The sequence below is a fragment of the Canis aureus genome, unplaced genomic scaffold (assembly GCF_053574225.1).
Source record: "Canis aureus isolate CA01 unplaced genomic scaffold, VMU_Caureus_v.1.0 NW_027326424.1_RagTag, whole genome shotgun sequence".
Classification (NCBI taxonomy): Eukaryota; Metazoa; Chordata; class Mammalia; order Carnivora; family Canidae; genus Canis; species Canis aureus.
This window is the reverse complement of record NW_027554415.1, coordinates 304,511-326,750: the sequence shown is the minus strand read 5'-3', so window position 1 is coordinate 326,750 and position 22,240 is coordinate 304,511. Positions and strand designations below refer to the sequence as shown.

Here is a 22,240-nt window from a genome sequence, read left to right as displayed (position 1 = left end):
TAGCCATGTGGTAAGGAATTAAAATGGAAATAAACATGTATATACAGGTAACAGGGGACATTGGTGAGAGGAACAGACCTGAATCTAGAATCCCTCGTGGGAGACTGTACTTCCACAAGAGGCAGTGCCCGCAAGGAAGGATGAATAGGAGTATCTTCCCCTCGTTTCCCCAATAAAACCAGTGTCTGAAAACTGGAAAACATATCTATTAAATCAATTGGCAGTTTATTCTGGTGCTCTCCCCCCTGGTTCACCAAATACAAGTTATTCACAACATGCTTGACCTGCCCATAGAAGATTATCTGTTTCTGGCCCCTCTTGTAAGATTTTTAGCATTACCAGAATATTTGGATCACTGAGCCTAGCTCCACAGTAGGGCTAAGGCCTCTTTTTCTTCCCAAGCACTCAAACTCATACACAAAATATGTGCCCTGTCTTGGCATAGGGGGTTCTTCATTGTTACAAGCTATAGATAATTCACATTGGGGTATTTTGTTCCTTTTCTTTAAAAAAAAATAATCCCAACCCTTGGATAGCTAGCAGGGAGGGGCTGGAGGGCTAGGGTAAAGAAAAATGTGTGAGGGTGGTAATTACCCAAGACTGCCCTCCTCACTCCTTTATGTCAGAAAATATATTGGTGGTGCCACTTACCCATTCTCATGGACCACCCTACTAGCCTCTCCTGACTCCACTGAGGGTCAGATGTGTGCTACCAGGCCGCCCACCACCAAACCTACTACTGCCTTCCTCAACCAACACAGATAATGAAGCACAGGGATAATGAAGCACAATCTGTGGAAGAAGCACAACTCCCTCCACTTCTGGGATGCCAGGGTGGCTCAGATGGTTAAGCATCCATCCCTTGGTATCAGCTCCGGTCATAATGTCTTACAAGGAATGGATGCTCACCACTGTGGGGCTAGCAGTGGTGAATGTCAGGTTACTTTAGTTTTTATTTTTATTTTTTATTTTTTTCAGGTTACTTTACCACAGCTGCTTTCCATACATTCAAAGCTGCTGCTGCCACTCAAAAGTCAGTACATTTTGGGAACCCACTGCTGAAGTCACTGCAGCCCTCCATGGTCCCAAGCCTGTGACTGGCAACATGGAGTCCCAACATGTAGCCTGTGCATCTGCTACTGCAGAGGAGAAAAGAATGGTTTCCACCTCCTTTTCACCCCCTAGATTTTATTGGCAGAACTCTGCTGTCAAGGGAATCTGTGAAATGTGGTTTGTGGGCTTCTAGCACCTGCAAAGAAAGGGATAGAAGTGGGTAGCTAGAGCCAACCAATACTATCTAACAAATGGGTGGGTGTTAAAGTCTTTCTAAAAGGAAGGTGTTGTCTACATGGAGTAGTAACATGGTGGAGAGCTAGCTAAGTCAGAAACACAAAAGGTGTCATTTTAGCTGGGCAGCAGGTTAAGGTACCAGATACTGGATACCAATCACATGCAGTCATCCCCAGAGGTGACTGGAGAAGCACTTGGAGTTGATTCTTAGTTTGGCCTCCAGAATGTTCTCACTGGAATGAAAGCTGGATGGACTAATGGCAGTGAGGTATCTGAGAAAACATAGCCCCCATTCAAAAGGGCTGCCAGAGGAAACGGTGTCCATAGGGAAATAGAGTTTCTAAAAATGTGGCTTTGTGGGGATCCCTGGGTGGCTCAGTGGTTGAGTGCCTGCCTTCGGCCCAGGGCGTGATCCTGGAGTCCTGGGATCGAGTCCCACATCGGGCTTCCTGCATGAAGCCTGCTTCTCCCTCTGCCTGTGCTCTGCCTCTCTCTCTCTCTCACACATGAATAAATAAATAAAATCTTTTTAAAAAAAATATGGCCTTTGGACCTCTAAACTCAAACATCCTTGGGATGCTTATTTAAAAGGCTGATCTTCGGATCCCTGGGTGGTGCAGCGGTTTAGCGCCTGACTTTGGCCCAGGGCGCGATCCTGGAGACCTGGGATAGAATCCCACGTCGGGCTCCCGGTGCATGGACCCTGCTTCTCCCTCTGCCTGTGTCTCTGCCTCTCTCTCTCTCTCTGTGTGTGTGACTATCATAAATAAATAAAAATTTTTAAAAAAATAATAAAAGGCTGATCCTGAAAAATAAGCAAATTAATTTTAAAAGCTGATCCTGAACATCTCCCCTGTCAAAAACAAACCAAACCAGGCATACTTAAAGTGGTCCAGACAGATTTCCAAAGTAATAGAATATTGCAGTGGCACAGGGAAAAGGGTTCATCATGAACAGAACTCAACTGGGATAAGTACAGAGGTGACTGAGTATTGCACAGGGAGATTGAGGGACTAGGGAAGGGAATGAGTAGGGGCTCCATAGTCAGAAGCCAAAGATTACAAAAGGCAGGAAGGGGGTTAGCCCATATGAAACCATCTGGATTTGCTAACTGGCACTTACCAAAGCTAGACTCCTACTCTCTCACAGAAACTGGGAAACAGGGGCCCTATCTTCAGGTGGTGGCTGGAATAAGCAACAAATTCTTTAGACAGCCTTGAGTTTCACGGGCAGGCACTTTAAGGGAGACTGGGGTCTTACTAGGGCAGTGGTCATGAGCTGCTGAAAACTACGTTAGTGTTTGTTCAAGTCTTCACAGGCCAAATAAGGTTGAATCAAGAAGAGGGCTCAGAGGAGCCTGGCTAGAGTTTAGAGAAAGAATCTGTTACCATTCAGATGCCCACCCCTCCTGAGCTGATCTCCAAAACAGAGGGACCATTCTAACAAGACTGTTTATGCTCACCAAACTACTGGCGTAGTTAGTGCAAAGAGAACCAGGAGGTGGAGCAGAGGTTCCCTGGCTTCTTCAGGACCAGAGGTCAGCAGGGATTTGAGGCAGGGCAAGACAGACTGAAGATGACCAAAAGGCACGACTGAGATTCTCACCCTTGGCGTCTCAAAGAGTCACACTGGCTGGCTGCTGCCACTATGGAAATCAGGGCCTCTCAGTCCTGGGAAGCGCCAGGCATGACCAGCTCTGGCTCCTGAGGTCCTAGTCAGGGTGAGATGTTGTTGAGACCTGGGCGACAGTGGTGGGGCACCCCCTGGGGGTGTGGGAGGAGGCACACCCATTCAAGAAGAGGAAAGGTCCTGAGGTCTGAAGCAGAAGCAGGAATGGTGCTTCAAGGTGAGCCTTAATGTGTTCCAGTGTAGCACTGGAGAGGGGTCTGGCGCCACACTGTGGAGTGTTTCAGCTTACAGGGCCAAGGGAAATGAAGACTTCAACCGGTGAACAATACAAAGGCTTCATGTAGAGAGGGCTACACCCTACAATGGTGGAGCAGTAAAATAGGAGGAGCCTGGCTCCCTGACACATGAACCACCAAACTAGCCCTGGATTACAGTACTTAACCAGATCATTATATGAGAGATCAGTAAGCTTCTTTTTTATTTAACCCACTGCTGTGTTGGGTCTCTACTACAGTGGCTGAACCTATAGCCTAATAAAGGTTAACCAATAACGTTATAACCAATAACGTGTATTGGTTATCTTTCGCCACAACAATGCTAACTAATAAACCATCCCCAAACTCAGTGAACTGGAATACCGGTTCTCACAGGATGGCTGGTCCAGCTGTACTTGAATGCTCTGCTGGCTGGGTCAGCACTGCTTCTCCGTGCTAGTCTGCAGATCAGCAGGGCTAGCTAGCTCTTTTCCACCTGGGTGGGCTCTGGGGCCCAGGCTGAAGAGGCAGCGGCAACCCGAGGGAAGCATATGAGGCCAACCAGAAACTTCATTGGGCCTCTCCAAGCCTAGACACAGAACTGTCATACTTTCATTTCTGCCTAGTCCATGGGTCCAAGTAAGTCACATGGCCAATCCCCGAGCCAGGGGACAGGAAAGTACACTCTGCCCACAGAGAGACACAGCAAGAGTGTGGGTGCAGGGAGGGCCAATAATCCTGTCTACTCAGGATGTGACCGAGTCCTGGTTTAGAGACTACACACCAAGGCCCCGCTCTTCTAGGTGTCCCTGTAAATGCAACAGAGTGAAAGATAGCACCCATCAATGTGAAGGCCCCACCGCAGTTATCTGTTAGGTCAGGAACCCTGACGAGGCAAGAATCCCATCTTCCTCTCCCCAATGCCTAGTAGCGGACCCTGCCCACGTGATGCCTCAGGGATCTTACTGGATGAATTTTAGACCATTTCTTCATTCTCCACATATGATTTCCTTATGAAATACAGACTGACCTCCTAAAGGTCAACACATAGTACTATGAGTTTGCCCCATAGCCTGCATAGGGACTGTGCCATTAGGAGCAGGAATTTGTACCTAGATCCTGTCTACACCAAAAACTGTATCCACTGCCTCCTACAGGGACCTCCAGAAGTAAGGGCTTCTACAAGTTAAACATCAAAACAGGGTAGTGAGGGGAGCCTGGGTGGCTCAGTTGGTTGAGCGATCTTACCTTAGGTCATGATCTCAGGGCCTGGGATCAGCCTGTGTGGAGCTCTGCACTGAGTGGGGAGTTTCCTTGAGGATTTTCTCTGTCCCTCTACCCCTCCCCTGACATTCTCTCTCAAAATACATAAATAAATAAATGAATGAATGGATCTTAAACAACAGGGTAGTGAAATTTCTTTCTCTATAGGTCTTTTGAAACTGGAAAGATTCTGATTGCCTGAAATATCTTCAGAGGGAGGCTGTCAAAAGGCACGACTCTAGTGGGGGATCTGCATGGGCTTGGGACAATTTGAAGAACAGTGAAATTGACCATCAGAGCTCCCATGGCTCCACAAGGTCCCTGGCCCCCTCATCATCTGTTTTGCTAGATCTCAGGGCAAAAGCAGAACTGGCCCAAGATGCTCTACCTTAATGCTGCCTTTCCCTGCAGACTTCTCACTGCAAAGGAGAACCACTTGAAGAGAGCCAGGATAAATCCTAAAGAATGCCACCATCACCACTGAATTCCAGACATGGGCATGTGGGTGGAAAATATATTTTAGGGCAGTGACTCATGGTAAGTTGCTTCCTCCAGTCCCTAAATGGTACTATTCAATGTCAAGCTACCTCAGGCTCTGGCTGATAAAAGCAGAGGGAGAGGGAACCTAGTGTCGTGAGCTGTGCTGGTCAGGATACATATACATATACATATACATATACACATACACATACATATACACATACATATACATATACACATATACATACGTAAATATATACATACATAGACGTTTTGTATAACTTGCCCAAATTTATGAAGACCATATGTATCAGTCACTGCTCTGTACGCTCCAAGTGAAAGAAATCCAACTAAAATATGTTTGAACCAAAAATGTCATACAGTGAATTAGCTTATATAACCAGGAAGCCTAAGTACTTAAAGCTGCCTGCATCTAGGGTTCAAACAAGTCATCTTCTCCCCATCTATCCCTCAACTGTGCTTTCCTTTGGCTTCAGGCTCTGAAGGACGCAGACTCCAAGACTGCAAACATGGTCATTCATCATTCTAACTCTACACCAAAGTAGAGAAAGCCCATCCTCAAAAGTCATCTTTTTGGGTTGCTTGGAGCTGTATCTTGGAGGCGAACAATAGTTACATAATCACAATTCTGTAAACACTATCAATTATCAGGAAAGAGTGGCATAACTAAACCCCAAGAACGGACAGGGGTGTTAAAGAACTAACTCCTTGCCTGTGATAATAGGAAGTCCACAGACAGTGTCTAAAATGGATAAATCCAAAGCTAGAATTACCAAGATAGGTGGGGAGATAAGCACCAGAAGATTCAGCTAGAAGTAAGCATGCCCAGTGAGCTGGCTCAGGAGGGAAGGTGGGGATGGTCAAGGGGAAGAAACTGCTGTGGGTCATTATGTTTCCTCACCATTTGATGTCATACTATTTGAACTGTAAACTATATATAATAATAATAACTATTGGGGAATTTTAAAAATTCATTATTTTTGTCCAGCTTTATTGAGGTATAATTGACAAATTAATAATTAGAAAGAGAGCCAGGATAAATCCTAAAGAATGCCACCATCACCACTGAATTCCAGACATGGGCATGTGGGTGGAAAATATATTTTAGGGCAGTGAAGATGACTAGCTATAGGGCACCTAATTCTAATTGCCATATTTTAAAAGAGTGGGAAGAACCAACTTCCTACAACAGAATCCAGGGGGAACATTAGCTATTCCACTTTTGAGAGAAATGGTTGCATTAGTCCTTGTTTGATGACTTTAGTCAGCTGCCAAGTAAGGATATATCTGGGGTTCAAATAAGAAAGCCTCTCAAAAAATGGAAAAAAAAAAAAAAAAAAAAAAGCTCCCACTCCAGTGTTCAGAAAGCAGTTAAAAACAGATCTGACTGGATTGGGAAGGTGAGAATTAGCCCAAACTATAATAATAATATAGCTAGTCTTTTTTTTTTTTATTTAAGATTTTATTCATCCAGGACTGCCCAGTTGGCTCAGCGATTTAGCGCCGCCTTCAGCCCAGGGCGTGATCCTGGAGTCCCGGGATCGAGTCCCAAATCAGGCTCCCTGCATGGAGACTGCTTCTCCCTCTACCTGTGTCTCTCTGCATCTGTGTGTGTGTGTGTGTGTGTGTGTGTGTGTGTGTGTGTGTCTCTCATGAACAAACAAAATCATTAAAAAAAAATATTTATCCATTTGAGAGAGCAAGTGAGGGCACGAGCGAGGGTGGGGGCACAGGGGAGGGGCAACAGACTCCCCACTCAGTAGGGAGCCTGTTGTGGGCTGGACCCCAGAACCCTGGGATCATGACATGAGCCCAAGGCAGAGGCTTAACCAACTGAGCCACCCAGGTGCCCTATAGCTAGTCATCTTCAAGTGTTTCCAGCAGGCCAGAAACTCTCCTAAGGATATTATCTTAATCCTCAGGTCAACTGATATTTTCCCCAATTTACAGATGAGGAACTGAGGCTCAGATAGTTTTGGGAACTTACCTGAAGTCACACCCTCTGGCCCCTCTGCCTGAGGCTAGGAGGCCATAGTGTGTTGTGCCTTTACTTCTGTTTTCTAATTGCCAATCTTCAGGGCTATATCTCAAGGGGCCCGTGAAAACCATAGCTTCACATTGCTTGGTTGTCCTGAACGCCCACACTAGTGTAGGGAAGGTCCTGTAAACAGTATGGGGTAGAGCTGGTGTTCAAACCTAAGCATTACCGCCTACCAAGCCCACTTGCTCTGCCACTGAACTATGTTAACTCTCTAATTAGAATTAGAGTTGGGTGAGAGTCCTCCCTCTACCATTTATTTATTAGTTCTGAGGCCCTGGGACCCCAAGTTACTTAGCCTCTCTCTGAAGCCTGTTTTCTTATCTGTGCTATTGAAGATAACAATGGCAACCTACCTTCCCAGTGGTTGACAAGGACCAATCACAATTCCTATCTAGCAAACAATAGAAGCTTCTCTTTTGCCCAAATGTTAATAATCCCTTACCCCTCAGCTCCTAAAATAAGACAAAGGTTCTTATGTTTTCTTATGCTTTGGATCCGCTGGTGCTGAGGGCAGAGGACAGCAGAGGTGGTTAGGCCTAAATTCTTGGACCCCATCCCAGAGTGACTCTCCAGGGAAGGGATGGGGTTCAGGAATCTACACCTTGGACCTGTCTGCAGGGAATTCAGATACCTGCAGTTCTCCTACCTGGCTTTTTAAATAAGTCTGTGGAGTTCTTGAAATCTAAGCTGACAGACCAGTGGCCTGTGAGCTGAGTTTGCTAGTGTTTGAGCCCTTCCTGCACAGGCCTCCAGCTGTGTCTGCATCCTTCCTTTCCCCCCTCATCCAATCTGTCTTTATCTCCCCTCCCATCCTAGCCCCATCCCCTTACTCTGTTCTTAAGTCCAACTTCCTCTCCACTCTTGGGGACCTCCCCTGAGCTCAGCCTGCACTCCTACCCACCAGCCACTTCTCTGCCAGTCTCTTCACCTGCAATGCCCCTTCCTCTATCCACCTGCAAGACTCAGATAAAAGCTGCCTCTTCCAGGATAACCTTCAAGCTCTCTTCTCTTTGCATGTGACTTTATTACTGTTCAAATGATAGAGCAGTGTGAATTTTTTTTTCTGGCTGGAAACTACCTCGTGGACTCATGGCCCATGAATGGTAAAAATGTGCACCAGAGCAAGATGAAGAGAGGAAGACAAGCAGCGGGGCTGAGAGGCCTGAGAAGTAAGAGAAGACCAAGAGACAAGGGCTGGGCTCCTGAAAAACCAGACAAAAGATTACTATGTGGGGTTCCCACAGCTTTTGCAGACAGTGGCTGTGCAAAAATTCATTGGAAGAACTGAGGAATAGTGCTCACTTCGGCAGCACACATACTAAAACTGGAAGAACTGAGGAATATTGCTTGCTTGCTCCATTTGGGGGAGGGCATGCTTGAGTCAAGACACTGATGGTATTGATGTGCTAATTATTACCAGAAACACTATCCTTTTGCCTAGGAAATGGGATTTCCCTAGTAAATCCCTTACTTTCCACCTTGTTCAACACCCAGAAAATACTTTGCCTCTATCTCTTTATTCCTAACTTCCTCCTCAACTATTTTTTTAAATATTTTATTTATTTATTCATGAGAGACACGGGCAGAGGGAGAAACAAGCTCCATGCAGGGAGCCTGATGGGGACCTATTCACGGGTCTCCAGGATCTGGCCCTGGGCTGAAGGCGGCGCTAAACCGCTGAGCCAACCGGGCTACCCACACGTCAACTATTTTTTTATTTTATTTTATTTTTTTTTTAAATTTTTTTATTGGAGTTCAATTTGCCAACATACAGAATAACACCCAGTGCTCCTCCCATCAAGTGCCCCCCTCAGTGCCCATCATCCAGTCACCCCCACCCCCCGCCCACCTCCCTTTCCTTCTCTGATTGACTTACTTCACTCAGCATAATACCCTCCAGTTCCATCCACGTCGAAGCAAATGGTGGGTGTATTTGTCATTTCTAATGGCTGAGGAATATTCCGTTGTATACATGAACCACCTCTTCTTTCCATTCATCTTCCGATGGACACCGAGGCTCCCCGTCCTCAACTATTACCCATACTGAATGCACTCAGCCTCATCTAGTCTGAAACCGAGAAGTGGTTCTCACTCCCGGAGAGATTATTACCAGAGAAGCAGCCCCCACACACTCAGGTGCCACATCTCCACCAGCCATTTTTTTTTATAAACGGCAACGGGCACTGAACCCGAACCTTCCCAGAAACGGTCACAGAACCCCTGGCCCAGGTCAGTGGAGCTTGCTTCCAAGAGCTGCCCTGTTCCCAGGCCAGCCCTATAAATACTCCCAAAGTCCCCCTGGACATGCAGTTAGTAGTACCTCTGCCTCTGGGCACTGTCCCCACACTCAGGCCTACGCTCCCCGCTGGACCAAAGCCTGCAGGTGAGAAGTGACCAAAGCAGACATCCCCCCTCTCACACACTTTGGACCTTTTGTTCTGAGTCCACCTGCAAAAGAAATGTCAACTCTACCGAGGAAAGCAGACACACAAGTACCTGGCTAGATGAGAAGAACCAGATCCTCCAGGTTTGTGCCTCAGGGGCTGATGGGCAGGTACCTGAGAAAGTCCCGAGGAGGAGGGAGCGGTGAGCTAAAGACGCCCTGTTGGTACAAGATAGGGTCAAAACACGTATACTTTTTTCCCTCAGAGCCCCCGGGCTGCAAGCACCACCAGCGCCCATGCCCTCAGGGAGGCAAAAATAGCGTAGACGTCACTGGTCTGATTTTACCAGTGGGAACCTACCCCTCAGGAGGCCAACGTTACACGCATGGCGCTGCGGCCAGGCGAGATCACGGACCCAGAAGCCGGGATCTAGTCTGACGCAGACACTGCTAGAGGCGGGCCTTGGGCCAAGCTCCTCTTAGGTCGGTGACCTCGCTTAGTGGCCTCACCTCTGCAGGCGGATCTCCCTCTCCCCTTAGTGGAGTCCAAGCCTCCCAGACCGCTCACCCGCTGGCCGTTGGGGAACTCGGCTTCGGGAACGTTGGCCCCGCCCCGCGGCTCCTCCCGCCCCGCCATTGGCTCCGCGGGCCGGGGGCGGGGCCGAGCGCCCAACCGCCGGGTTGGCGTCAGGCGCCTCGAGCGCAGTTTCCGGGCGTCGGTGGCGGAGAGGCCGGAGCGTCGGGTCGGAGGCTGAGAGGCTGCAGCGGCCAGGAGCGACCCCGCCCCCTCCCCGCTCGCTCTGGTGAGTCCGGGGTCAGGGGGAGGAGGGGGGAGGGGGGCGGGGTCGAGATGCGAACGGGCGGCGGGCGCGTTCCGTGGTCCCGACCCCTGGTCGCCTTTGCGCTGTCCTGCTTCAGAACCCTTTGCCTTCCCCGTTGTAAGCCCGCGCCCTACCCCCTCGGAGCCGAGCCTTCAGCCGGCACAGCCCCTGCTGACCGCCCCCTCCATCTTCTCCCGACGGGGACCCGAGCCCAGCACGTACCCCCACCCCCTCGCCCCTGGCGTCGCGTAAATGCAGCCACACTCTTGACCCCCTGGGAGTCCAGTTCCAACCCCGAGCGCAGACACATCCCTCCTCCGCCCTCTGAGGCATCACATCCTCACCCCTCAACCCCTGTGGCAATCCCGGTGCTCCACGCCAACCTCCCCTGAGCCCCACCGCTATGGCTTTCCCCTTTTCTGACCCAGCTTTCTTATCCCAGTCCCGGAAGGTCTGCTCAGCCCTAACACCCACCTCCACCCACCCTTATTCAATGCCTGCCATCCAAGCGGATGCCCTGTTGAGCTCACCCCCTTCTTGATAGCTCTGATCTCTGCCCTATCCCAATCTCCCACACAGGAGAAACCTCCAACACAGCAGGAGACCCCTGTTCAGACCGCTGGAGAGGTTAAACCTTCCACAACCCAGCAGGACACCCTGGCTCAGGATTCACAGGCCCCTGAGGAGGGTGAATCACCTTCAACCCAGAAGGAGGCCCTGGCTCAACTTCCAGGGACTCAGGAAGAGAAGGAACCTTCTCCACCCCAGCAGGAGGCCCCTGCTGAGCTTCCACAAATCCCTGAGGAGGGTGAACCTTCCTCAATACAGGAGGAGAGCCAGGGTCATCATGCACAGACTCCTGAGAAAGCTAAACCTTCTTCAACCCAGCAGGAGGCCCCAACCCAGTATCCACAGGCCTCCGAGGAGGGAGAACCATCTCCAGCTCAGGAAGAGGCTTCCACTCAATTTCCACAGATGCCTGAGAAGAGTGAATCTTTAACTCAGGAGGAAAGCCAGGGTCAGCATCCACAGACCTCCGAGGAGGTTGCACCTTCTCCAATCCAACAGGAAGCCCCAGCTCAGCACCCACAGGCCTCCAAGAGGATCAAACCTCCTCTAATCCAGGAGGAGTCCCCAACTCAGCACCCTCAGACCCCAGAGGAGGGTGAGCCTTCTCCAAACCAAACAGAGACCCCAGCTCCGTATCCAGAGTCCCTTGAGGGCATTGAACCCGTTCCGGCCCAGTCAGAGGCCACAGTTCAACATCCAAATCCCCTAGGGGAGGTTAAACCTTCTGCAACCCATCAGAAAGCCCCAAGTCAGCATCTAAACACCTATGAGGAAGTTAACCCTTCTGCCACTCAGCAAGAAGCCACAGCTCAGCATCCAGAACCTTCTGGTGAGGTTGAACCATCCCCAACCCAGCAGGAGGGTCCAGCTCACTCTCCAGAGCATCATGTGGTAACAGTTTCTCCTCTAGGTCAGAGTCAAGCTGAGCTTTTACTCTCCCCCAGAGTCACTGTTAAACCTGTGGATCTGGCACTTATAACTCCAGAGTCCACTAATGAAGTTGAAACTTCTCTACCCCAACAAGAGGCCTCAGCTCAGTCTGCTGTGTCCCAGGAACACTTGAAACCTTCTGCAATCCAGCAAGAGTTTCCAGAACAACTTCCAGCCCCTGCTGAAAATGTTGAACCTTCTCCAGTCCAGCAGGGAGTCCCAACGCAGACTGGAGATCTTCCTGAGGAAACTGAACTTTCTCCAAGCCAGCAGTGGAGCTCATCTCTGCCTCATAATAAAGATTAGTCCATCAATTATATCAATTCAGGCAATTTACGAAATGAAATCAACAAGAATCACAGAGATTCAAGATATCAGTGACTCTAATCCTATAATAATTCTCTGATCAAGGTTTATTTTTTTCTTTAAATAATTGTTACAGTTGAAGTCATTGGGTAATCCCAGCAAACAAAACTACAAATCCTATTAAAGAGTTTTTGCATACAATTCTGTATAAGAAATGCCTGATTAAATTTTGTCCGACAGAACTAAGTTGATGGGTAGTAGATTTGCAAGTTTTTGAAAAGAGGGAATAGAGGGAGGAAGGAAGTAATTTAAGGTCATGGTTTCTAATTTGTAAAGTTCATTTATAATATTCTTTAGGGTAATTTGCTGATGACAGTAAAGCTTAAGGAGATAGATCAAGCTAATTCATTAACTGCTCTATCTTCTTGGAGAGGATTAAGAGATGGAGGAGCAATTGGTCTGCAGAATTTCAAGCACCAGGGGAGTTCTGCAGACTCAGTCTGTGGACAGAACTAGCAGACCAAAATGATAGATCATTTGGCTGAATTACCTCCTTCAGTCTCAGTAGGGTAATCACCATCATCATCTCAGGAATAGATTTTTTTTTAAAATCCACAATAATAAGAATAGTAAATAATAACTGTAATGGTAATAGGAAGAGTAACTCCTGACATGCATTAGTCATTTGCCAGGTGCTAGCTTATTTTATAAGAGGCTTCATTTCATTTCATCTTTCTCACAACCTATGAGAAAAATTTTATTCTTTCCCTGTCTTTTCAAGAAAATTGAGGTACAGAGAAGTTACATAATTTGGTCACAAATGAGGAGGCAAAGCCTTGTTTTAAACATAATCAGTCTGATTTCAGAACCACATTTTACTGTTCTTTATAAGTGGATTGCCAAGTTAAATGTTCTATCCCTTGTGTTTCTATTCTGTAGAGAAATAGGTAATACTTTTCTCTAAAGACAAAAATTACTTTCTAACACCCAGTCATTAGTGAAGAGGGACAAAATAGGATAAGAAAGGGGGCATCTGGGTGGCTCAGTTGGTTAAGCTTTTGGCTCTGGTCACAATCTCAAGGTTGTAGGTTTGGGCTCTACACTCAGACTCTCAGAGTCTGCTTGGGCTTCTTTCTCTCTCCCTCCCTCTGACCCTATTTACTCCTAAAGTAAATAAATAAATCTTTTTTAAAAATAGGATAAGATATAAGGAAATAAATAAAAGGGAAAATGGAGTATAAATTCAAAATATTTTAAGAGGCATGGACGCTAACTATTCTAACAATGGTGATTTGAATCATTTCTTTCTTTCTTGTCAGTTTGGCACACAAGCAAGTCATTCAACCTCTTTAAATTCCGGTTTCCTTTTTTAAAAATTAATTAATCTATTTATTTATTCATGAGAGACACACACACACACAGAGGCAGCTATATAAGCAGAGGGAGAAGTAGGCTCCCTGTGAGGACCCTGATGTGGAACTTGAACCCAGGACCCCGGGATCACACCCTGAGTCAAAGGCAGATTCTCAACCACTGAGCCACCCAAGCATCACTAAACTCCAATTTCCTCATCTTTACTTTGAGTATTATAAAGACCAATGATGTAATGTAGGTAAATAAACCTAATATAGCACCTAGATCAGTGAAATGATGGTGATTGCATTACCAGTGTTAAGATTAGAATGTTCTCTCCAAGCAATTGGATAAAAATTATGGAAAATAATTGTGTGTATTCTTTCAAAATTTGTTCCTGAAATCTTACCAAGTGTGTTGGAAGCATCTTTAGTCTTCCATACCATGAGTGATCTAGGGAGCAGCAGAGTAGCAGGAGCTTCTTAAAAATGCAGACACTGTGGCCACACCTCAGACCTGCCAAATCCGAATCCCCAGGAGTGCTTTAAACGTTGAGAAGTACTGGTTCATAGAAATGGGAAATGAACTGATGGCGTGCATACACAGGCAGAGGAAACAGTGAAAATCCTTGATTTCTGGTTCAAATAATTGGAGACTGAAAAGTTAAAGAAGTTTTTCCCCTCATGTGTTTTATTGTTGTTGGTTTGGTTTGGTTTGTTCCATTGTTTATTCGAGCTAATAGAAACAAAAGGACCACAGAAGAGGAGATATCGGGAATAGGACACTTTAGTAATGGAACCAGGTCCCTGAGGTCTTCTTGAACTCAGAAAGAAATAGGATGGAACACAAAAGTGTCTGGTTTGTCGAAGGGAATCCAGTCCTTCCAAGATAGAGAAGAAGGGGCCCAGATGCAATTCATTGTGTGGGTACCTCTTCAGCAGGAAGCTAAAGAAGTTAGTGAACAAAGAGCAAGATCTCAAGTGAGATGTGAGTAGAGCTGCCTTGAAGAAAGGAACAATGGTTTATGGAGGATGGGAGAGAGGGATAATTACAGATATAATGACCTGAAGAAATACTGAAGCAGGTATGAGGACTAGGACATTTGCCAGAGTGCTTCCCGGGCCTGAAAGAAGATGAGCCTAACCGGGAAGCCATCCTGCCAGGCTTTGGCTTACTTTGGTTCCAGAAAGGTGGAGAACTCTTTCTCTGAGAGCTTGAAAATGCAGGTCCATGGTGATTGATGGAATGGGGACTCTAACGTGTGTGATTCATTGGTCAGAAGATGAATTACAGTGGGTTGGATAGGTGAGGTGAAAATGAGCCTGGTGGCAGGAATTATCCATATCAGAATAAGGAAATGTATAAGAGAGGGATGAGATAAATAAAGGCAGAGCACAATGGGCTCAGGGGTTATAGCAAGAGCCATGAAAGGCATTTGGTTGAACATCCAGATACTATGGAGACTCTAATTGTCATGTGCATTTGGTCCAAACTAGTTTTGAAAAAGAGGGAGAAAAGGAAGGAGAGAAAGAGAGAAAGAGAATGAGAGACAGAGAGGAGAACCGATTGCTTTCTGGGACAGCACTTCAGGCTCTGAAGTCAGAAGAGTACACCCTAAAGTATGATTTTATACTAGTAAGGTTAGGGAAATGAAATGTCTTCCTCCCCAGGACTATAAAAGAGCCATGAGAAAAAAAAGCTAATTCCCCATGCCCAACAACAAAAATATCAAATGGAGCCATCCCCATTCCAGAAACACAAATGAAAATATAGAGAGACTCACATGAAATCATTGTGTTAATTTATCTAATTAGTATTGCTTTTCTGTAGAACAATACATCTAAACTATTATGGTCCATGTTGGAATTAGATTTTTTTTTGTCCCCACTATTTTCCAAGAGAAACCACTTTGTCAGACCAGAATGAGACATTGTCCTATTGTGGATTACTTGTTTTTTGCTATTCTGTAACTTAAAGAAGCTTAGCTTTACACAGTCAGTGCCCACCATAATAACACCATAACACCATTCCCCCATGATTTGAAGATTTAATTATATTGACATAAATGACAGACTCTAAGGAGGTCCCAATAGAAGTCACAGTAGGTTTTTGCAGTGTTTGTATGTATGTGTTTGTGTGTCTGTGTGTGTATAAAAATGTTATTCTCTCCAAGCTAACCTGCATTGAGTATTTTAGATTGAAAAGTGCATACCTTTGATTAAATATGTTAATATTCTATTTTTTAAGATTGATTATTTATTTATTTATTTATTTATTTATTTATTTATTTGAGAGAGTTAGTGCTCTAGCACAAGCACAGGGGTGGGAGGGAGGGCAAAAGGACAAGGAAAGGGAGAAGCAGACTCCCTATTGAGCAAGGAGCCTGATACCAGGCTCTATCCCAGGATGCTAAGATCATGACCCAAGCCAAAGGCAGATGCTTAACTCACTGAACCGCCCAGGTGCCCCAAATATGTTGTTAATATTCTTATCTCTTCATGAGTATTGTGGTCAGAAATTCTGTTTGTAGGCAGCAACTGGTAGCAAGACCTGGAATAACCAATTCCCTAGTGCTCCTGTGCCACCTATCCCCCAACTTGGACTTGCCTAAGACCTAAACTCAATCACTAAGTGCATCAAAAGCTTTGGAGCTTGAATTTTGGGATCTGTCTTGAGTTTTCATTCAAGCTCTGCCACTTTGCTTTTTGTGTTATTTTGGATAATTTATTTAACCTCTCTATGCTTGTTTCTTGATCTTAAAAATGGGGTAATCAAAGCCTCTGGCACCTAGGCACTGTTGCGAGAATTCAAATGAGATACTGTGGTAGGAAAGCGCAGCACAGTTTCTGGCTTATAATACATGCCTAATAAATGCATGCTCATATTATGTTCTTCCTTTCAGAGATACAGTTGAAGGAAAGTTATTCCCCCATACCTTGAGTTATTATTAGTAGAGCTATTGGTCTGAAATTCAAGTTGTTAATGTCACTTTTAACTTCTTGGAAGGACACTGCTTTCCTACACTGAAGACGAAAGGCAATTCAGTTGTGCCCCCATCTCCCACCAGCGGATAGCTCTCTGCCAGTTTCCTCAAGATTTCCTTTTAGTCACCTCCAGCTGAGTCTATCCTGGTACATTCTGTGCTACTTTTAAAACCCTACAAGCCAAGAAAACAAAACACACACAAGTGGGTTCACAAGCTGAGAACCACAAGCAGAAGCTCCAGGAATCCACATGCCTGCAGGCACTGAAGCTGCAAACACCACCTTGTTTTAAAGCTGTGCCCGAGGTCAGAGAACCCCAAGAAACATTTCTGTTTCAGCCATAAAGCATCCAGCACTTGCACACACCATTGGAGACTCAGCTGCATTTGCTTCAATCAGCAGATTGAACATCCGGAGCTCAGAAAACAAAGAGCTCCTTGCTAAAGGCAAAATATACAAAGTTCCTATTGGAAAGGGGACTTTTTCCTGGATCTCTTGCTATTAAGATAGCATTTACTTCTCTCTTGTCTGGAACCACATCCAAGTTGATAAGTCCTATGAATGAATGTAAATAATACTTCCCGCAGGAGTTTTGCACATTCTCAAAGCAGAGGGCCAGGTGACACGGGAAGCAGAGAAATGCCATTTTGAACAAGTCCTTCATGTAAGTAGGTCTCCCGATAATTTTTTCAGGAAGAGATCCTGGGGCAAGCTCATCAGTCTTTTTAATCCAAGAGGTTTCCTATTTTTAAAAATTATACAGGTAAAGGAACTGGCCCAGAATCATGTGTATGTTTATACAAAGGGTTGGACTGGTCAAGGGGCTGCATTTCCTTACTAGGGCCACTCAGAGTTGGAGAGGAAGACCCTGCTTTAGAAAAGAGTCCCCCTTGTAGGTCTCTGCCAGTGAGACAATAGTAACCCAATTAAACAATTCCCGAGAAAGCCAAGAGCAATGAAGTGAAAACCAATGAGGTGAAAGCCACTTGGATCGTTCCTGGATGAGGCTGCCAAATCAGTCACAGAGAACCTGAAGAGGGGACATTTTAATGAGGAAAAAGTCCTTGCAACAGACCTTGGTCTTCAACTCTCAATTCCACCTGGAATCATCACTAGGCAAGTTGGTCTGAGAGGTTTATGAAATTTGAAGAGTTTAAGACTCCCTCAGCCCAAACCAAGCTTTCATGAGTACAGCCGAACACACAAAAACTGCAGAACAAACAACAAAACCCGAAAAAGTTTCCTGCTCATCTCACTTTATATGTTGTCATCGTTAGCTTTCACCATTTAATTTTTCTGTTGAGCCCGTCTGGCAGCACAGTTTGGACTGTACCTCATACTTCTCTGCGCACAGACCCTGTCTACATGCAACACTGCTATAGAAGCCCTCCAGGTTCCCCTGAGGCACCACACCTCCCAACTCCCCGCCACGGCCCTCAGCTGGCCGGTCCTCAGAGGCTACCCAGATGCCCTTTGACACCCCAAACCAAGTACTTGAGACATGCATGGGACCTACACATTTGGACTGGCTCATAGCCAGGGGATGGAAACAGCTGTCTGTAGTCTGCTATGATATTGCTGTGGCAGGGGCATACAAAGAAGATCCCAGAAGCTCTCTCCAGGGCCGATCTCCACCACAGGCACAGCAGAATCAGAGTGAGACAACAGGATTACTCAGCAAAGGTGTCTGATTGAGCAGGAGCTCGGAGAACACAGAAAAACTTCCTACAATACTGGAAAACAATGTAACCTGCTCCTGGTGGTGAGAGGAATGTTACTGCTCTGAGTCCATGAGAACATTCAGATGCTCACAGTGTGTGGAGCAAGCCAGGAAGCGTCATGGTTGCCTGTCAGTAGCTTCTTGGCTGTCTGTTGCCACAATGCCTCCATCAGAGGCGAGGCCGATTTCAGGTGAGCAGGTGCTCCTTGGAATGCACAACACACTCCTTTCAAAATGTAGGGTCGCGCCCTTTCCATTTCCCACAAACTGGCCTATAAAAGCATTCTTGAATTTGGGGAAGAAATCATGCAAAAGGAACTTGTATTTCACTACGGTTTCTTTTCCCCAGGCATCACAAAGGCTAAAGAGAAAACGACAGTACAAAGCAGGGCAGAGGCTGTTTACCTGAAAACACACAGCTTGAAAATAAAGGTTGGCTTCCACTCACAGGCAGGAAATGTGCCCTGATATCTCCTTCACCTTTTCATGAAGCCTCCGCACCCATATCCTGACAGCAGGTGGGGGTGATGGGCATGTGATGTGACAATACCAGCACAAGGGGGCTGAGCTGGGGTAATGCATCGGGATAAACTCTAGTACGAGTGGTCACTAGAGCATACTGCATTTTAAGCAGATAATGGCATGGCAGGCCCACTGAGTGTTCTCTTAGCATTTGCTTTCCATTCCCAAGTGACCCATCATGGGCCACAGCATTTTCTATGACATTAAAAAAGGAGCAGTTGTGAAGGTTTATAATTTGATAATTGGTAGAAGAATGTCTGCGAATAAAAATTTTAGAGATGGCCATTTCAGCTTCCACCATAACTAACCTAATGAAAATTCCATCTCATGAAAATTCCTTTTCATAATTCATGAAAAGCTTCAGAACGTCAAAATGAAGTAATAAAATGTCAGAAATGATTCAGGAGCAATATAAAAACCAACAGTTTTGTTATTGGCTGCTGTTTATGTCACTTGCAATGGCACTTGGTTTCCTTGATTCTTGGTGGCACTAGACATACAATAGATACTACAAGGTAATCAATCGGTGAGAATAATCCACACAGATGGCCACGTGACACTGTTCGAGACCATCTGACATATACATATCTTTCTTTCTTTTTATTCTGTGAGATTATGCCTTGGGATCCTTTTCTAAAAGCATAAACTCATCGTGAAAAAGCAAATCCACATTTTGTAAAAAGAAGCTTGTTACTCTGGTATCTAAAACTTAATATTTCTTCATTCTGATAGACCATACACGGGTCCTTTTCTAAAAGAATAAACTAGTCACACACACAAATAATGTAGGAATATGGCTCCTTTGTTTTAGAATCTATAATATGAATTCACTTTTTTAAATGACGAGTTCATACTTTTTTTTTTTTTTTTACGAGTTCATACTTTAACACACTGTACATCATATCCCAAATCAGACAATAAAGGTTTAATATGTGAACCCAGAATGAGTTTCCTGGTTAAGTACCAATGCCTGCTGGGACATTATCACTAAATAACCTCACCAGAATATGGACAGAAATTAGCTCTGACGTCCAGCCTCGGTGTGCTGCATGCCCTCTGTGGGTACACTGTTCTATGGAGAAGGTGCTGGAATTGGGGCCAGAGTCAGAAAGATCCTCAACTGTCCTCTCCGGGATTTTGTACTACCTCCAAACCTGGGGTTGGTCTTTAATTTCTCTTTAAGAAACCAGAGCCAAGGAGCAGCTGGTACTGTTTACTCGCTTGCTGCACCTGTAGTTCTGCTTTGCAAGGCACAGAAATGGATTTTCTCCATGAAACATGAATTTCTAGAGCTGGAGTTTACCCCATCATTCACGGGGACACAACACATCAAAAGCAGGAAATGAGAAAATGGCATCATTAGCGGACTGTTGAGGCTCTTCTCTTTTGTTTGCCTTTAAAATTAATCTCTTCCTGTTCACGACTCAGTGATGAAAACATCTTCCTTTGAAGATGAATTAACTGAAAAGTGCATTGAGGAATTTAAGATTTATAACATAACCACCTTGAACCCTCCGTTCTTGGTGAACCCGGAGAATAGCTTCAGGCAGAAATTATACATTCCTGGTTCCTCGATTTATGTCAAAATGATTTCTGAGCCTGCCATTCCTAACTCCTACATGCAACTGGACGCAATTTGACCATTAGCACTGGGTAAAAAAAAAACAATGTTCTTGAATTTTTCATTCCTTAGGTGTGTCCTGGTCATTTTAGGAGCTAAAGCTTGAGCGTTGCCTGAGTCAGTCCTTGTTTCAAGAATGCTCTGTTGAGCAGAGCCCTCAATCCTGACGACTGTGGAAGCAGGGACTTTCCCTGCCATCAAGAAGCTTATAGTTCATCTAGAAAGATAAAGTCAGTGCATATGGTACTTAAAGTGCCTAATTGTGTAATCATAATTTTATGGGCGGCCTTCCATGGCAACTTCTTAAGGTTTCTTCTTGCTAGTTTGACATTACTGTTGTCCAATGTAATAATCTCTAGAACTGCTCTACCCTGTAATGCGAACCACTAGTTGTGTCCAGCTATTGAGCACTTGATCTATGGCTAGTGCCATAAGCTAAAGAGATAACATTTTGGATATGTTGAATTAAATACATATTATTACTACATTAATTTAACCTGTTTATCTAGAATATATAGGTATTGTTCCCATTATATTCCTATTAGCACTGCCCTGCACTTTGACTCCCCGTATTCATAACCAGATAAAATTAAGACATACATAATTTATTTTTTGTTCCTTCTATAATTCATTCATTCATTCACGATAGGTGCTTTCATTTCCCCACTTTATGAATGAGGAAACTGAAGCAGACGGAGAGGTGTGAGGTGCGGTGCGGGGTTTAAACTCAGGCAGTCTGACTCATCTAGCATGTTTTACTCTAGTAATCCAGGGAAGAAACTATGAGGGTCAGAACCAAATGCGAGGTGGTGGATTGGAAAAGAAAGAATGAACTGAGGTGATATCACAAAGGCCATATGAACACACCACAGTGACCAGTTTGCTGTATGGCTTAAGGGAATAGAGACAGAGTTGACTCCCAGATTCCTGGCTAGGAAGATGGTATCACCAAACAAAATAGGAGACATGTAGGAGAATTACATATAAGTGAAAATGATGAATTCAACAGTCAAATTGTAAGAAATCCAAGTGGAAATGTCTAGTAGGCAGAGATGGATAGATAGATAAACAGATAGACAGATATGGGCCCCAAGGGAGATATTTAGGTTGGATATATCAATTCTTATTCATTTGCCCCCTCATCCTCTCCCCACTATCCCCCAATGGCTTTTGCCTTTTGAATTACAAGGGAGCTTCATAGTTGAATGAAACATCGTTCCTGACTTAAACATTCATTCAAGATTCTGCACAATTGGGTCCCAACCTTTTTGGTAAGCTCTCTCCTTCTCTGTGTAACATACGCTTTGCTCCAGCCAAACTAATTTATGTGTATAACCTTGACACTAGTTGCACTCTCTACACACTTGAAGAAGGAGATTTAAAGGGAACTGAGCCATCAACAACACAAAATGTGGAATCTAATGCTTTCCCTAAGACTTATTATTTTAAAGATTTTACTTAAAAATAAAATACGGACACGGAGAGAGGCAGAGACATAGGTAGAGGGAGAAACAAGCTCCCCGTGGGGAGCCCAATGTGGGACTCGATCCCAGAACCCCGAGATCACACCCTGAGCTAAAGGCAGATGCTCAACCACTAAGGTACCCAGGCGTCTCTTTCCCTAAGATTTATAGGAATTTGTGGTGTAGTGGGAATAAAGAAGGAGGTTACATTAACAGAATCACTTCAAGTATTAAAAAGTTTCAATTGCCATAGACACAGCTCTGCTGGCCATTAACAGATGGTAATAGCAATTGTTAGTGTGGAATCACTTTGGATTTATGCACAATTAGAGTTTTTTGTGACCTGAGTGGTTTGTCACTAGGGAGGATCTGTGATTAGTTTATAGCTCTACTTAACCTTCCTGCTATTGTGTTCTCTCTTTTTTGTGTGTGTGTGTGTTCTTTTTTATATGAGTTAATCAGTCATGGAAGTCAGCCCTCTTCCTTAATTTCAAGGAAACAAACAAACAACCCCATCCAAACATAACAAAACAAAACAAAACAAAACCAAAACCAAAAAAATAAAAAAAACCTAGTAGCAAAGCAAAAC

The 22,240-nt window shown here is 45.1% G+C and overlaps 2 protein-coding genes across 2 annotated transcripts in view; one reads left to right on the top strand and one right to left on the bottom strand.

The window, feature by feature from the left end:
- Positions 1–22,240, bottom strand: part of LOC144309484 (uncharacterized) — a 109,152-nt gene that overhangs the window by 23,161 nt on the left and 63,751 nt on the right. Inside the window, exons 3-5 of the mRNA XM_077890575.1 lie at positions 8,855–9,580; positions 6,925–7,098; positions 79–192 (exon numbers count right to left, since the gene is read on the bottom strand). Coding sequence (XP_077746701.1) covers positions 9,515–9,580 — 66 coding nt within the window. The 3' untranslated portion in view covers positions 79–192; positions 6,925–7,098; positions 8,855–9,514. The remainder of the gene's footprint in view (positions 1–78; positions 193–6,924; positions 7,099–8,854; positions 9,581–22,240) is intronic.
- LOC144309493 (uncharacterized) lies at positions 8,920–12,189 on the top strand. Its single transcript, XM_077890584.1, has 2 exons — positions 8,920–10,164; positions 10,762–12,189. The coding sequence occupies exon 2, from the start codon at positions 11,158–11,160 to the stop codon at positions 11,986–11,988; it is 831 nt and encodes a 276-aa protein (XP_077746710.1). The 5' UTR covers positions 8,920–10,164; positions 10,762–11,157; the 3' UTR covers positions 11,989–12,189.

Bases quoted from the DNA above. Each gene is read 5' to 3' on its own strand.
- LOC144309493 (XM_077890584.1), top strand. From the start codon at position 11,158: ATGCCTGAGAAGAGTGAATCTTTAACTCAGGAGGAAAGCCAGGGTCAG.